This window comes from Camelus dromedarius, chromosome 10 (assembly GCF_036321535.1).
Source record: "Camelus dromedarius isolate mCamDro1 chromosome 10, mCamDro1.pat, whole genome shotgun sequence".
In the NCBI taxonomy this organism is placed as follows: domain Eukaryota; kingdom Metazoa; phylum Chordata; class Mammalia; order Artiodactyla; family Camelidae; genus Camelus; species Camelus dromedarius.
The window spans coordinates 76,238,822-76,254,786 of NC_087445.1; the positions used below are offsets into that span (position 1 = coordinate 76,238,822).

General features: G+C 58.9%; 1 protein-coding gene across 1 annotated transcript in view; it reads right to left on the reverse strand.

Moving 5' to 3' along the window:
• Window positions 1–15,705, reverse strand: part of CCDC187 (coiled-coil domain containing 187) — a 46,746-nt gene extending 31,041 nt beyond the window's left edge. Inside the window, exons 1-8 of the mRNA XM_064490896.1 lie at window positions 15,437–15,705; window positions 14,540–15,045; window positions 13,168–13,266; window positions 10,770–10,865; window positions 5,394–6,553; window positions 5,073–5,167; window positions 1,488–2,053; window positions 1,041–1,128 (exon numbers count right to left, since the gene is read on the reverse strand). Coding sequence (XP_064346966.1) covers window positions 1,041–1,128; window positions 1,488–2,053; window positions 5,073–5,167; window positions 5,394–6,553; window positions 10,770–10,865; window positions 13,168–13,266; window positions 14,540–15,045; window positions 15,437–15,705 — 2,879 coding nt within the window. The remainder of the gene's footprint in view (window positions 1–1,040; window positions 1,129–1,487; window positions 2,054–5,072; window positions 5,168–5,393; window positions 6,554–10,769; window positions 10,866–13,167; window positions 13,267–14,539; window positions 15,046–15,436) is intronic.
• Between the last annotated feature and the right edge of the window lie 260 nt (window positions 15,706–15,965).

The following is a 15,965-nucleotide window of genomic DNA, read 5'->3' on the forward strand; positions in this document are numbered from 1 at the left end:
CACCCTTGGCTCTATCAAGCCTGGGGTCCCAGCGGACGTGTGGCCACCCAAGGTGAGAGAGCAGCCTAGGGAAAGGTTGCCTCAGGTGCTTCAGTCCCAGGACAGAGAGGTGAGGGGGCTGGGGTGTCAGGGAAGGACATGGGTGGGGCTGGGGACCGGGAGGAAGACTAGACAGGGACCCGTGCCTGCTCTGGCATCGGCAGGAGCCGCCAGGCAGCGGGGCAGGGGATGGGGCTGAAGGAACAGTTCTTGGGGTGGGGAAGGGAGGTCCTTGCAGGAAGAGACAGAACCCTAGGAAGACTGGAGGCCACAGCTGCTCAGTAAAGGTCAGATATCGGCAAAGAAGCAGTTCCCCTGTGCAGACTGACCTGCAGGGACCCTCGTGGACCAGAGATGCCCAATTAGTGGGGCCACAGGGCTGGGCCGGGGCAGGAAGGACGCCCCTCCTGGGAGGAGGAGTCAGGGCTAAGAGTGCCCGGGGGCACAGAGCAGGGACCCTGCATACTGGGGGCAAATGAGCTGGAGGACTGGTGGCTGCTCAGGCCGCATCCCAGGCCAAGGCTGGGCTGGCCAGATGGGCAGTGGGGCTGCCAAGGGCCCCCAGTGCCCATAGGCCAGTTATTTGTCTGTAGGTGGACTTGTACAAAGGGACCTGTGTGAAGGGGCCCCAGAGAAGGCCACAGCCAGTGCTGGAGATGGAGTCACAAGGAGGTGCCAGGGTCTGCGGACAGGTGAGAACTTGGACCTGGCGGTGGGGGGACCTGGAATAAGGACTGCCTGTGTCGGTGTCCCCTGGACACGATCAGACCGCCAGCTACACAGGGGGGCCTGGCCAGCAGTGTCCCCACTCGGCCTACCGCACACGGCCCCATCAGAGAGCCAGCACCGCCCGGTCCAAGTCCGAGCACCTCACCCCAGATGGGTCAGGAGCTGTGTCACTGCCCTGCCAGCCCTGGCTGCACCCAGACTCCTGGCCTTGGCCAGCATGGGCTGCGCACCAGGGGCACGAGGCTCTTGAGAGCAGGCACACGCAGGCTTACCTCCCTGCGAGGGGGCTGAGGGCCTGGAAGGGAGCCATGTTTCTTGCCAGCTTCTTGCCCAGGTCCAAACGTCCATCCTCCACGAAACCTTTGGAGAGACCGGCACCGGAACTTCACTTCTCACAAGTCGGCAGGAGGGGAGGAGCTGCTGGTTTGTGGGGAGTGAGGACGGGGTCCCCCACCCCCGCAGCAGGAAGGACCATGGTCCTGCTCCATGGCCCCTCTTAGGGAGGCAGGGCAGGGAGGCGGTGGGCACATTAGCTTCCAGACCAGGCCCCATCCCTCTTCTGGCCAGAGGCAAGATGGTGACAATAGCTGCAGAGGGACAGCTACGGTACTGTCATTGTACCCCCCTTTCAGGAGGAGAAACCAGTGTCAGGGAGGGAGTAGGGTCCCCTGGCCACTGGCGGGGCAGGTGGTCACCCAAGGCCCAGGTGCCAGCCCTACCTCGGGGCCTGCTGGCATGGTGGCCCCTTGGGCTCACGTCCTGCTGCTGCTGCTCCCAGCCAGGGCTCCAGGACGGCGTCTCACCGTCCGGGAAGGAGGTGGTGGAGAGAAGAGGCCTGGCCTGCGTGCTCGTCCAGTCCCAGGGCGCCCCTCCGCCCACGTTGGCCACCAAGGCTCCGGGGCAGGCGGGGGTGCTGGAGCTCCAGGGGTGCGGGTCCGGGACCGCGTCCCCCAGAGTGTCCACGGCCTCGGACCTACGCAGCTTGTCAGTCAGGATGTCAATCCGCTGCTTCAGGATGTTGGCCATGGTCTCCAGGGCCTGCAGTCGGGCCTCCTTGTACCGGAAGTGCAGGGGGCCCGCCATGCCCAGGCGCTCGGACTCCTCGGGGTCCAGGTAGATACACAGCCCCGGGCGCGGGCAGGGGGTGGTCAGGTCCTGGAGCTTCAGGGGGCCCTGGGAGGACCGGGCGGACATGAGCAGGGGGGCGCCCTCCCAGCCAGCTCTGGGGCCTCTTGACTTTCGAGTCTCGGCAGGGTTCAAGGCTCTGTTCAAACACAGGCAGAAGCTGCAGGGAGAGAGGGGAAGAGGGTCAGCCCTGGGTTAGCCGTCTCCAGCCCCACATGCGAAACACGCATGTGCAGGGGTGCCCGTGGCGGCAGCGTCTGCAACAGACCCAGCTGGTCTGTTTGTGACCCGGGGGTGGTTCCCGGGCGTCCGTACAACAGACCGCACGTGGCTGTTGGAAGGACGGAGGACAATTGGCAGTGATTTCTTGTGTGTGATATCTACGGCACTGGTAACGAAGGAAAATAGACAAATTGGGCTACTTCAAAATTAAAGGCGTATATACATGAAAAGTCACGGTCAGCAGAATGAAAAGGCGACCTACAGAATATGAGGAAGGGTTTACAAGCCACAGGTCTGACTGGGCATCACTCTCCTTAATATTCAAAGACCTCCTACAGCTCAACAACAACAACAACAACAACAACAACGAAGCCCAAATAACCTGATTGAAAAACGGGCAAAGAACTTGAATAGACATTTCTCCAAAGACATACAGGTGTCTGATAAGCACGTGAAAAGATGCTGAACATTACTGATCATCAGGGAAATGCAGTCAAATCCACAGTGAGATACCACCTTACACCCATTAGGATGGCTACTGTTAAAACAAAGAAGGAAAGAAAGGAAGAGAGGAAGAGAGGAAGGAAGAAAGGAAAGAAGGAAGAAAACAAGTGTTGATAAGGATTTGGAGAAATTGGAACCCTTGTGCATTGTTGGTGGAATGTGAGATGGTGCAGCTGCTATGGAAAACAGTAAGGAATTCCCTCAAAAGCTAAGCATAGAATTCCCCTATGACCCAGCAAGTCTACTTCGGAGTATATATCACAAAAACTTGAAAGCAGGGACTTGAAGAGATATTTGTACACCCATGTTCCCAGCAATACCACTCACCACTTAAAAGTTAGAAGCAACCCCAGTGTCCATCGACAGATGAAGGAATAAATAAAATGTCCATCCATATAATGGAATATTATTCAGCTATAAAAAAGAGGGAAACTGATTCCTGCTACAACAAGGAAGAATCTTGACGACATTATGCTGAGTGAAATCAGCCAGTCACAAAAGGACAAATCCTATATGATTCCATTCATACGAGGGTCCTAGAGGACTCAGGTTCAGAGACAGGAAGTGGATGGTGGAGCCAGGGGCTGGGGGAGGGGATGGGAGTGAGTGTTGAATGGGGACAGAGGTTAAATTTGGGAAGATGAGAAAGTTCTGGAGATGGATGGTAGGGATGTTTACACAACAAAATGAATGTACTTCAGTGCCGCGGAACTGCACACTTAACAGTTAAGATGGTAATTTTATGTCATGTGTATTTTCCACAATTTTTTAAGTGAAAAAAGAACACAATGAAGCAGGATGAAGGACCTGCAGCCTCCATACCCTTGGGGACAAATCCCCCAGCGTCGTGTCCAGCAAAAGGAGCTGACAGACAGGATGCCTCTGCCCGCCTTTCTGATGGGGCAGTGGGAGGCTGCCCTCTGGGGTGTGATCAGATTCTTGGTTCCGGTGCAGGTGACATGTGTGCTCAGTGTGTGAACGTTCATAGAGCTGTACACCTAGGACCTGTGTCTTTGCCTGGATGTTACCTAATGTCAACTTTAAAAAGTTAAAAAAAATGCAGACACCTGGGCTGCCTTGAGGACCCAGAATCTTGGGGAGCGGCCCAGGAATGGGCACTTTTAAAACAAGTGAAACAAAAGGGGGGCAAAGAGAGAAACTTCCAGGAGCCAGGGGCCAGGGGAGGGTGTCCATCCCACTGTGGGGCTGCAAAGAGGGGTGGGTGCTGGGCACTGAGGGGTTCAGCCCATAAGCCCATAGCCTCCTCCCAGAACACGGGCTGCCAAAGACAAGCCCAGAAGCCAGGTTCAGAGCCAGCCCAGGGCAGGAAGCTCCTGGTGGGCGGCACCTTGTGGGGACCTCGTTCTTAGCCTCTGGGCCAGCTCCTCCCTTCTCCCACAAGTGCATCATGCTCAGGGAGCCTGGTTGTGAGTTTCTTGTCACACCGCCCTCCCTTCTTTGTTGAGCAGGTGGCCAGGAAGTGGCTGGCGCTGGCCTGAAGCCCCCGGGGCCCTCTTCCAGCCCCTCCCCAGTGGAGGCAAGCATGGGGAAGGCCAGCCTCTAGTGAGAGGGGCTGCTTCATCCCCTAAGCAAAGTGGGGTAATGTCTCCCATCCTGCACGTCAAGATGCTGCCAGGGAAGGGATCTTCTGGACAGTTGCCCTGGTAAAATGAAAACGAAACAGAAACAGAAGCAAGGGTGAAAAAAAAAAACACCCCAGAAAATAGGTGTTGGCAAGGACAGGGAGAACCCGAATTTCTCCCACCCTGCTGTTGGGAATGCAAATTGGTGTAGCTGCTGCCAAAAATAGTCTGGCAGTTGTCCGCAAGTTAAACCTGGAGTTACTGTACAGCTCAGCGATTCCACTCCGAGATACGCACACGAGAGAGGTGAAAACGGGTACTCGGATGTTTCACTCATAGCAGCCGAAAGGGGGAAGAGCCCATGTGTCAATCCACTGCCCCGTGGGTAAGCAAAATTTGGGCTCTTACATGATGGATTATTCAGCCATAAAAAGGAAGTCCTGACACAGGCTGCAACATGGATGAACCAAGAAATCCTGCCCAGTGGAAGAAGCCAGGCACGTGCTGTAGGATTCCACTGATATGAAACATTCCGAACAGGAGATTCCATCGAGATGGAGAGCAGACTGGGGGCTGCTAGGGGCTGGGGGAGGATGAGGGAGTGACTGCAATGGGTACAGGGTTTCCTTTCAGGGTGAGGACATGTTTGGGAACTAGATGAAGGTGGTGGTTCCACAATATTGTGAACATGCTAAATGCCACTGAATCGCTCACTTTATAAAGGTAAACTTTATGTGACATGAATTTCACCTCGATGAAAACAGACGCAGCTGTAATCACAGGCTCTGTGCAGCCATGGACCCAGGGAACTGACCCCCTGCCCAGAAGAGCCCCGCCCAGGAAGTGCAGCCCCTGCACCTGCATACCCACCTGCCTGGGGCCTCCTGGTCCCCCAGCACCATGCCGGAAGTCACCTTGCTCCACTCCAGCACAGGCGACCCTGGGCTCTCGGAGGCTTCCAGGCCCTAAAGCAGAGGAGGATGCAGTCAGAGCCCCGCCCCATGCCAGAAGACCCCAGACCCTGTCTCTCAGCCTCAGAGCCAGCCTTGGCCTCCATGAGGGTCTCAGGCTGGACATCCCAGGGTCCCCCCTTTTTGGCAATGGGGGTCCCTCCAGAGCTGTCATAGCCAGGGAGGAAGGTGTCTCAGGCTTTGGGGGAGCTTGGTGGCTGAGCTGGCCAGTGGCACATACCCTGGACTGTGCAGAATGAGGGACAAAGGTCACGATGCCAGGGGTTGTCTGGGAGACCACAGGGACCGCTTTGCACAGAACAGCCTCCCTCTGCTTCCTGTAGATGTCCTGCAGCCTCTGGTTTCTCAGCTCCAGTGCACGCATGGCCGAAGCCTTCTCCTCCAGGGCTTGCCGCCGCCAGGCCACCGTCTTCTGGCGCATGAACTCTCGCAGGGATTCAGAGCTGTGGGGAGGGCCCAGGGGCCCCCGGGGCTTTGGGCAGGGCGGGGGTGGCCGCCCCTCTTTCTCTTTCCCAGGTGTGTTCCAAACGGCACCCTGGCTAGGCCTTGGCCAGGCCAGCTTCGCCCCCGAGGAGGGCAGCAGGGAGCCTCTGGCCCTGCACAGGGGGCTGGCCTCCTGCGTGAAGGAGGTGCTCCAGGGCCGCCAGGTGGGAGGGCTCAGCCTTTCCAAAGAGTTCCATGGTCTTCGGGTAGGGGCCTCCAGGCCTTCACAAGTGGCCCAGGCCCTCTGCGGACCAGAGGCCTGCCCGGCCGAGGCGCTCCAGGGCCGCTGCGGAAAGGGGCCCAACCTCTCATGGGGGCTCCCAGGCCTCTGAAAGGAGCGATCCTGTCCATGGGCTGCCCAGGCCCTCTGTAGACCAGAGGCCTGCCTGGCCAAGACGCTCCAGGGCCTCTGGGGGAAGGAGTTCAGCCTTTCGGTGGGGCTCCCAGGCCTCTGGAAGGAGAGGTCCCGTCCGTGGGCCGCCCAGGCCCTCTGCGGATAGGACTCCCGCCTGGCCACGGTGCTCCAGCACTGCCCAGTGGGGAGGCTCCCAGCCCTCTCTGAGGTGGGTATCCCCCCCGTCGTGGCCCGAGGGCTCTTAGTGAAAGATCCCCGTACATCTGGGGAGCTCCAGGGGCCCTGCCGCCTTCTGCCCCTCAGGTTCCGCAGCTCCAGCCCTCGCCATGGGTGGCGGTCCCGGGCCAGCTCCAGCCCGACCTGGATTTGCTGGCGGAGGTCTCGAAGGATGGCCATAGCAGCCTGGATGTCCACGGGCGGACGGCAGGAAGGCAGGTTGGGTGTGTTGGCAGACACCTGCGGGTCACTGTGGACAGAGGCTGGACTAGGTGTCCGGGGGCGGACAGGGGAGCTCTCACTCACTCCAACCTTCTTGGTGTGTCCTGCAAAGACAGGCAGTCACCGGGGTGGTGGGAGCTGTGGGGCTCCGGGAGGGCCAAGCCAGCCCACCATCCCAAGGCCCCCTCTTAGCTCTGCACTCATCATCCACTTGCAGAAGCCCTCTGGGGGCAGGTGCCACATCTGGGTGATTCAAGGCTGTGTCTGGGCACCTGGCACAGAGGTGTTGCTCTGAACGTTGTGAAAACTGAGCACAGGGGTGAGGTAACACGTCTGCTGGGAGCTGCTGGGGCTCCCATCCTGCAGTCCTTGAGTTGGGAAAGCCCAGAGGCCATTCATGCTCTGCCTTCTGTGAGCCAAAAGGGTGCCTCTCAGCGACAGAAATCCTTTCCTTAGGCTTTTAAACATAGCAACCCCTCAAAGGCCCCATCTGGTGGTAGGTTTGCAGGGCGTTTGACGGGTTGCTGAGAGAGAGGTGCTGCTCCCACACCCTGACTCCACGGCTTCCTGGGCACCTCCCTCCGTGCCCACCTGCCAGATGCCTCAGGGCAGAGCAGAGCTGGGATGGAGGCACAAGGTAACCAGCTCTGCGGCAGGGGTCCAGTCTCTAAAGGGCGCCTTGCTCTGGAGCCTGGGGAGGGCAGGAGGGGCCCAAGCAGAGTTTGTCACCAGAGTTCGTCTTTTTCTCCAGGTGTAAACACCAACCAACTCAGAATCTTAAACAGAAAACACACACACAGCCAGATGCCCGGGGCCCTCTGAATGCTGACCCAGACAGGGAGGCTGGAGGCTCCCACAGATTCCAGAGATCAATTCACATGTTCCTGGAGGGGACAGTGTGAAATCCCTCGTGTCCAGACCTCCCTGGGGCTGGGCGGCACCCTCAGCCACTAGCTAGCAAGAGGCAAGTCTGAGTCCCAGCTGACCTTGAAATGTGACCTGACTTCTCTGACCCTTGAGGGAAATAAAACCTGCTCCCTATGGATTTGTCTGTAAAACATTCAACCCTGGCCCGGGCACACACTCAGGAAAGGCTGGCCAGTAATAAAGACAGTCACCAGCACAGGCTGGGCTCACACAGGGCGAGAGGGGTAGTAATGTTATAGCTGGCCACTTGCCCTGAGCCAGAGGAGATTAATTTGTTTTTAAACCGGTGAGACTTGGTAGGAATAGAAGGTGGGGGCTCCCAGAAGACACCCAGGCTGACGAGGGTCCCAGAGAGGGTGCAAATAGACAACCACTGCACCGCAAACACAAACGAGTTTTCTTTAATAAATGTTGTCTTTAATAAAAGTTTTACTTCATAATCCCAAGTTATGCCCACCAAATGCCATTATCATTACAAACCTGTCCACAAGGGCCCTGGCAGAGGCAGGAAGCGGCGGCAGGCCTTGCGCTCACGTGACACACACACACATGCACACATGCAGAGAACACAGACACACGCACGTCGACACACACGCGGCATGGGGTGGGAGTGCAGCCCAGGCAGCACCACAGTAAACATTACCACACAGGCCAAGATGGGGCCCCTGGGGAGGGGGCATTTCTGCCAAGCGAGAGTGAATGGCAATAGAGACAGTCACCTAGCACGCACTGCACCCAGCCCGTACATGGCGCCCTCCCCCGCCCAGACCTGAGACATCAGCCACGGGCCTGAAGGTGCGGCTCCAGGAAGGGGAAGGACACAGAGCCACGCCCTCCCTACGCCACGCCCCCAGGAGGGCCCTGAGACTGCGCTTTGGCCACGCCCCCCGTAAGCCGCACCCCTGGGACAGCCCTCTAGACCATGCCTTTCCTTGACACCACACCCCCGGAAAGGACCCTGCGGCCATCTCTTTGACCGTGCCACCTGTAAGCCGCGCCCCTCCCTGAAGCCACGCCCTCCACCCCCAGGGCCCTGGGGACTCCCGCGGCTAACAGCGCGGTCTCAGGAGTCTCAGCCTTGGGTTAAGTCCTGGCTTTTTGGATCACTCGCCATTGGCCTTGGGCAAGTGACTTAACTTCCCCGCGCTTCAGGTTCCCCATCTGTAAGCACCTCCCCACAGGGCCACAAGGATGCAGAAGCGGTCTCTCTCACTACAGGAGCTGCCCCAAAGGCTCAGGATTCTGCTGATCAGGGCTGAGTCTGGGACGGCCCCCGGGGCCACATGTGAGCCTTGAGCGTGGGACCTGTGGGACTGGGCTCACAGGCGAGGGTCCTGTTTCCTGGCCTCATAGTTGCTGCACTACACAAAAATGGTCACCTCCCTTGGTGGGGGAGGGAGGGCAGAGACCGCTGCAGGTGCCGAGGGGCCGCCTGCTGGTCAGGCCCCTCTCAGCGCCCCCACCCTCTGGCCCCTCCATCACCGGCTTCCCCGTTAGTCCGCCAGAGGGGTCTAGGTCAATAAATGGGCCCTGATGGGCACATTTTTTCTACCGCGGAGCAGTTTAATGGCAATTAATTTTTTTACGAGAGGATTTTTAATCTGTGGAAATGGATGAAGTCCCCAAGTGCCCTGTCAGAGTTCCAGGGCCGACCTAATCTATGATAAAAAATGCAAAGTGAGGTGACATAATCTGAAATTAAATACCGGGCTTCATTTTCCTTCTGCCTGGATGGATGAATATTTTATAACTATTGTGATTTAATTTTTTGTTAACTACAGCAAATTTCTAATTCACCCAATTCCCAAGTCCTGTGGCTCTGACCTCTGAACCCAGACTCATCTCTCCTTAGCCCAGCTGTGACTTCGTCACTGACAGAAACTAATGGTCATCTCCGTTAGGGTGACACAGCGGTTACGGTGATGAATGCGGCCCGTGGCACGCCCTTTCGACCCAGTGACAGGCAGAAGGCAGGTCATTTTTCAAGTGAGCCATTAAAATAAAACAAACCAAGAAGTCGGGGGTGGGGAGCAGTAGACATGATGCAGAGAATTGTTATAATTTGTGCTTTTTCAGTGGACTTCTAGAAACTTCTCTGTGTCTCCCAGCATCCCTCACTCTCCGGTTCCAGAGGTTTTCCCTGTGCATCCCCACCTGGCTCAGGGCCCACCTCCAGTGAGGCACAGAGGAGGAAAACAGTTACTCAAAGTGCTGGAACCACGGGTCTGTCTGCGAGCAGCGGAGGCGGGTGTCTGATGATGTGGGCAGACCACCCCCGGCCCACTCCCGTCCAGGACTGTGATCTCATGCCCTGGGGAAACTGAGGCACAGAGATGCTCAGGAACAGCTGGAAAGTTGCCCCCCAGCACCCTTACCAGGGTCCCACAGAGCAGACTCAGCTCCAGGCGGGTAGAGTTCTCCCCACCTGTGGGGCTCTCGCTGGTGTCCCCAAAGCCCATGGTACAGCGGTCTCCGAGCCCAGGCCCTGAAGGTGGGCCTTAAGCAGATGCCCAGGTGTGGTCCCAGGTACACACAGCTGGGTGCCTTCAGGTGGGGAGAACCACCCTGGAGCTAGATGGGTAAGGGCCCAACCCTGGCTTGCCTATGTAACCCTGGGCAGGCTGTTGAATCTCTCTGAGCCTCAGTTTCCTCATCTACAGAATGGGAGCAGGCCGCCTTCCTCCAGGGAGAGATGTGAGGATCTCCTGGGCTGATGTCGCTTGAGTGAGTGGTACTCACGGAGCCCAGGACTGAGCGAGACCATGCCACCCTGGCCCAGAATGTTCTGAAGGAAAGCCCCAGAGGGAGGCAGCCCCCTCCATTCACCCCACAAGCCCAACAGACCTACCCAGGCTGGGCAGCTGGGTCTTTGCTGGGTGACCAGCCCTGCCCAGCCCTCAGGGGAGAGACACCTGAGTCGGGAATCCCTCTGTTACCGCGGCCTAGCACCACTAAGACCTCTGAACAGAACCCTCCCGGGTCGCGTTTGTGAAACACCGTCACACACAGACAGCGGCACGCCACCAAGTGTTCCCAGGAGGCGGACACTGCCCAGCCTTTCCCAGCACCAGGTGCCCAGGGAAGCAGCCATCCCACGCTTGCAGCCTAGAGTCTAAATCTTAAACCAAGCCGACTGGGAAATGAATCACACTTCCCACCTTGAAGGCAGCAAAACGGCCACAGCTCGTCAAGGGATAGCAAGTCACAGGAAAGCAAGCTTGTCTGTCCACCAGCACATCATGAGCCACTCGGTTCACGCCCGCCTTTCCAGGGAGCAGCCAGTGCTGCACCAGCCGTCCTGGCTCCGGACACAAGCCAGGCGCTCACCTCCTGAGCCTGGACCATAACCGCCTGTCCCCACGCCCTGCCAAGCCCCAAGTGGGCCAGCCCTACCTGTGTCTTTGGCAGGTCTCCTAGGGGTGGATGGCTTGGGGGCCTTCTCTCTTTTGCAAGAACTACTTTTCATCCTTTTGTTTTTTTCCTGCAGAACTTCAGCAAGAGGAGACAGAGGGAAGGAAGGGAGAGAGGGTTGAGTAGCAACACAACACATGAATTAGCCTGCTCACCAGCCGGCGGGCATACCCGACTGTCCGTCCTTTCTTGGCCTTCTTTGTGGGGCCACCCCTGGGACCCTCCCCACCAGTGGCAGGCCTGGTCTCACCTTGCCCTCCCTCTCAGCGCTAACTGTGCACAAATGCGCACAAATTCCAAGAGCCCCCAAGCACAGCCACGGCCTCCCATCTCGGTCTCCCACAACCGTCTCAGGGCCAGCCCACAGTACTCATGTTTGTTGAATGAATAAATGACCGAATGGGCCCCCAAGTGAACCCATGGCGTGGCAGCCAGACAGACAGAACATCAGCTCCACAGGGAGAAGCGGGGTGAGAGCTAGGCCCAGAGGGGCCTTCGCATGGCGGGATCCTGGCTGGACAGCTGGGGATATGAGATCCCAAGGCGGGGAGGCTGTCCAAGTCCCACAGCAAGCACAGAGGTCGACTGGGGTGGACCGGCTTCCCATGGGCCAGTGTGGCCACTTTCCCTGTGCCATTTGGCCTCATTCGTCTCTGTTCACTGGTGGGTGGGTGCTGCGTCCATGAAGCACCAAAAAGCCAACTGGCCAAGAGTGCACGAGCACTGGGCCTAGCCCGTCGTGTCCCCGTGGGGCCGGGAAGCACCCGGAAAGACTGGCTGGAAGGACTCTCCAGGCCTGCGCGGAGCAGCTGGGTCCCAGACTCCGCTCATCCCTGCCTCCTCAGCACCCGACCCCCCTGGTGGGGGCCCTCGAGACCCAGGCCCACACGAAAGGACAAAGCCTAGAGGATTCCACTCACAGGACGCCTCTAGAGGAGTCGAAACCATAGAGACAGAAAGCAACTGTGCACTTGAACACAGATAAAATGGTCAATTTTATGTTATGTGTATTTTACCACAATTAAAAAGAAAAAAAAAGACCAGGCCCTGCCCCACACCCTGCTTCCAGAGGGTTCTAAGACTGGAAGGAGCTGTGACTGATGACACTGGGTGATGTCCCCGAGTGACCAAGGCCAAGTCCTGAATTTGGCGGATGGGCCTCAGTGGCCTCAGTGGAGTGGGGGCGGGGAGAATGGCCTGCTGGACCAGCTAAGGCCATTGGGGTCCTTGTGGATGGAAAAGGAGAGAGACGGGGGGCTCTCCGAGGAGCTGCTGTTGCCATGGTTAAACCAGAGCTGGGCTCAGGGACAGGGTTCTGCCCCTTGGCTTCCCTCAGGCCAGTCCCTCAGACCCCACCTAGGACTGTGCTTGGCTCACATACCTGGAAACATGTCTGTGGCTGCCACTCAACTCAAGCATCCACCAACCTTCGTCCTATCCTGGCCACCACAGCGCCACCTGGGTGGATGACGACTGTCCCTTAAGGATCTGACTCTCACCTCATCCTCCACCAACAGCCCCGTGGAAAACCCACACTGTTCTCCTGGCTGGAGACCCCGAAAATCTTGGGGCTCTAGGGCAGCCTGACCTCTGCTCCCAGGCCCTTCTCCATCCCCCATTCTGGGGTCTCCGAAATCGTGCTAGACTGTGGAGACAGCCTCCTCCATATGTGGCCCACCCTGCAAACCGAGCAAACCCGCCTGGCTCTCCACTTAAAACCCTCCAACCGATCCCGCTGCCGGGGACACCGAGGTTCCTTAACGCTGCTGCCCTCCAGCCCCCAGGAGTGGCCCCTGTCTGCCTTCCCATCCTCACCCTCCTCTTTGCTGATGGATGAGTGAGCCAAAACCTAGTGGTTCCCTTGGCCCCCCAACCCTTCCTCACCCATCCAAAAGTCTGCCAACCCCCTGCCGCCCCTTCAGCATCTCCTGTGGGACAGGCAGGCAGTGCCTCTTGCCTGCAATATGGAACAGCAGGCCCAGGAGCTGGAGGGCCTCAGGCCCAATTGGCCTGTGACACTGCAGGAAAGGCCTCACCTACTCTGTGCAGGAGACACCCCTGCCCAGGCCCACTGCCCCTTGAGCCCCAGTCTGCTCTAAGGGGCCTGCCTGGATTCCTTCCCTGCTCAGGAGGCAGAGGGCTAGAAATTGGGCTCCAGAAAGTAGCAGGCTGGGTTCAAATCCCTGCTTCACACCTTCATGGGTGAGGTCCTCTCTGACCCTCAGTGTCTTCATCTGTGAGTGAGGATCGTAATAGAGCCAATCGCACAGAGTGAGAGAGAAGCTGAATGGATAGCTCTGGATCCAGAACCGTGCTGGCCACACCTCAGCTTGAGTGTCCGACTGGGGGTCCCAGAATGGCTAACCTCAGGGCTACTCACCTGAGGCCAGGCGCTGGGAGGCCCGGGAGGGATCACACCCCTGGCCAGGGATTGCCTTGTCTTCAATTCCACTTTCAGCCTCACTCAGGATGCCTGAGCCTGGAGCAGAGTGACAAGAAAGTGCATCGTGAGGAGAGAGAATCCATGCAGAAATTTCCAGAGAAAGGTCCCCATTTGCCAGCCGCTCAAAAGCCTTGAAACACTGCCCCAGGCCTGAGAGTGCAGCCCACGGGCCGAGCCGGACAGGAACCAGTGCTCAGCTATGAAGCAGGCTAGCAGGGCCCTGTGTGCCCTCGGGCAGGCCCTGCATGCTGCTTGGACCACGTGCACGTGCACAGAGTCCTGTTTTCTCAAAGAGAAGTGATGACTTACAGGGACGCACCCCAAAGTGTCAATTAGGGCAACTGAAGGGAGGGAGGCCTTCGAGGAATAGTGGCTGTTTCTATTTCATTCTTTGTGCTTTCCAGATGTGCTGCCATAAACAGACAGACTTTAAGAAAAAAGTCACAAAAGGCCTAATCTTGCAGCATTCTACTCATGTTGCAAGAGGCCTTAGAGGAGTCAGGTCCAGAAAGACAGAAAGGAGGTGCTAGGGGCCAGGCGCTGGGGTAGGGAGGGGAGTGAGGGTTTAGGGAGGACAGAGTTTCAATTTGGGAAGATGAGAATGTTCTGGAGAAGGATGTGGTGATGATTGCACAACCCTGTGAGTGTATTTAGTGCCACTGAGCTGTGCACTTAAAGTGATCATGAGAGCAAATTTTATGTTGTGTTCTTCCACTGCAGTTTAAAATAACAGGAAGTATTATCTTAAAAATAACAAAAAAGAAACCATCTTCCCTGTCTCACCCACACAGTGAGAAAGGACGCAGGCCCGCCTCTTGGCTCAACAGAGAGGCTGAATTCTTTACATTCCCACCCTTGCCCTGGCCTTGGGCCGCTGCCCCAGGTCCTTTCCTTTGAGGACATAATCCCCTGCGGGCTCTTCAAGGTGTCCCTGACTGAGTCCCCACACCTGGCTGTGCCCCTTACCTGCCTACCCCACCCCAGACCCCTTCTCTGAGGCTGCAGCCTCCCCACCCAGGGGACCAGTCCCCCGGCCTCTGTGACCCTCCCCTCCAGACACCATCCTGCTGTTCCACCAGCCCACCCACTGATGAGTCAATTCTTCTTCGTTCCCAAGCCCGGCGGGGAGGCACCCCTGGGAAGACTCCATCCCGGCTCCTCCTCGGCTTCCCAGGCACAAAGGGGCCGCGGGGCGCATTGCTCCGCCTTCCCCAGTTGGCCACCAGCCCAGGCAGGGCCACCCCCGTGCCCGGCAGGCCCGGCCTCCAGCAGCCTGATCTCGCCCGCGCTCCCTGCCTCCCACACTGACCTGCGGAGGCCGGGGCTGGAGAGGGGTTTGTGTGCTTTCGGGCCTTTCTCCGGGGGGCTGGCGTGGGGGCTTTGTAGAGGCGCGAGGTGCTGGAGCGGGTAGAGGTGCCCAGGGAGGCGCAGCTTGCCTGCCGCCACGCCTGGGCCCGGATCTTGTCCCTCAGCAGCTCCAGCCGGGGGCTGCTCTCCCTGGGCCGCCGCGGGGGCCCCAGCGCGCGGGGGCCCCTCTCCCTCCAGGGCCCGTGGGGAGGTGTACACGACTCATGGCCCCCTGAGGAGCCAGAGAGGGGTCCCGACGACACCGAGCTGTCCCCATCCTTGGCCTCCTTGTCTGCTGACCATGCCGGGCGGCCGCAGGCCCTCCTCCGGGGGTGGGGCTCCTCGATGTCCTGAGACCAGGCCACGTGGGGGGATCCCCGCAGGGCGCCCGCCTGCTGGGCGGGCCCGGGCCGCCTCAGGGCAGCCATGACGCCATCCGTGGCCGCGGGTGGGAGGGGCCTGTCTTTCCTTGGGAGAGAGAGGCAGACAGAGCCCGTCAGGTGCGGAAACCAGGTGGTGCTGAGCAGAGCATCTGACGCCGCACCCCCGCTGCCTCCGGCACCCCTGCCGCTCCCCGTTTTCCTCTCTCAGACGGAGAAAAGTGCAAGGCGGCCAAGAAAATACCCCGTTGGTGGCAGTGCTGTGATGCTCTCTCTGGATCCAGACCGCCCCCTTCAAGGTGGGCTCTACAGGCCCCCCACAGGATGTGAGGAAACAGACCCGGGAGGAGGCTCGTGGCAGACGCCCTCGGGCCCCCGTCCTGGCTCCCGCAACAGCTCGCTGCCCTCGGGGGGAGCCCGGCCGTCTCCCCCGCAGTGCCTCCACCCCCGCGTGCTGATGCGTGCACCTAAGTCAGCACAGACGCTGCCTGGGCTTGGCACGGGCCTTCCTGACGGCTGGTCCTCGCCCAAGGGAGCGGGCGCCCTGCCTCTGGCTATCTCTGGGGTGAGGCTGGGTCCTTTCCCCCAGGCAGGTGGGCGGCATCCCCATGGCCAAGGATGACTTGGCTTGGTGGTAGCGCGGGGACTGAGGATGGAGCTGGTGAGCCTCCCCCACTCCGTCACCACCTGCCCTGGGGTCAGATGGTGTTTTCAATGGGAAGCCTCGAGGTCTGCACCCCAGCATCATCCCCTCTCAAGGCAAGCTGGCCGCTGCCCAGCTCCAGATGCCAGCCTGTCCTGGTCCCCTGGCCCATGATGGAAACCCTCAGGATGGTCATGGAAACTGGGCAGGCACAGTGGGCTGCCCAGCCCCGGGCTGGCAACAGCCTGGGGGGCCTTCCCAAGGAGCTGCCTCTCCGCGGGGTGAGAATTCCGGGTGGCTCCATGACAGCATAATAACGCTGTGTCACTCAGCAACAGAAAACCGGGGTCTGCAGCTCCTGCGGG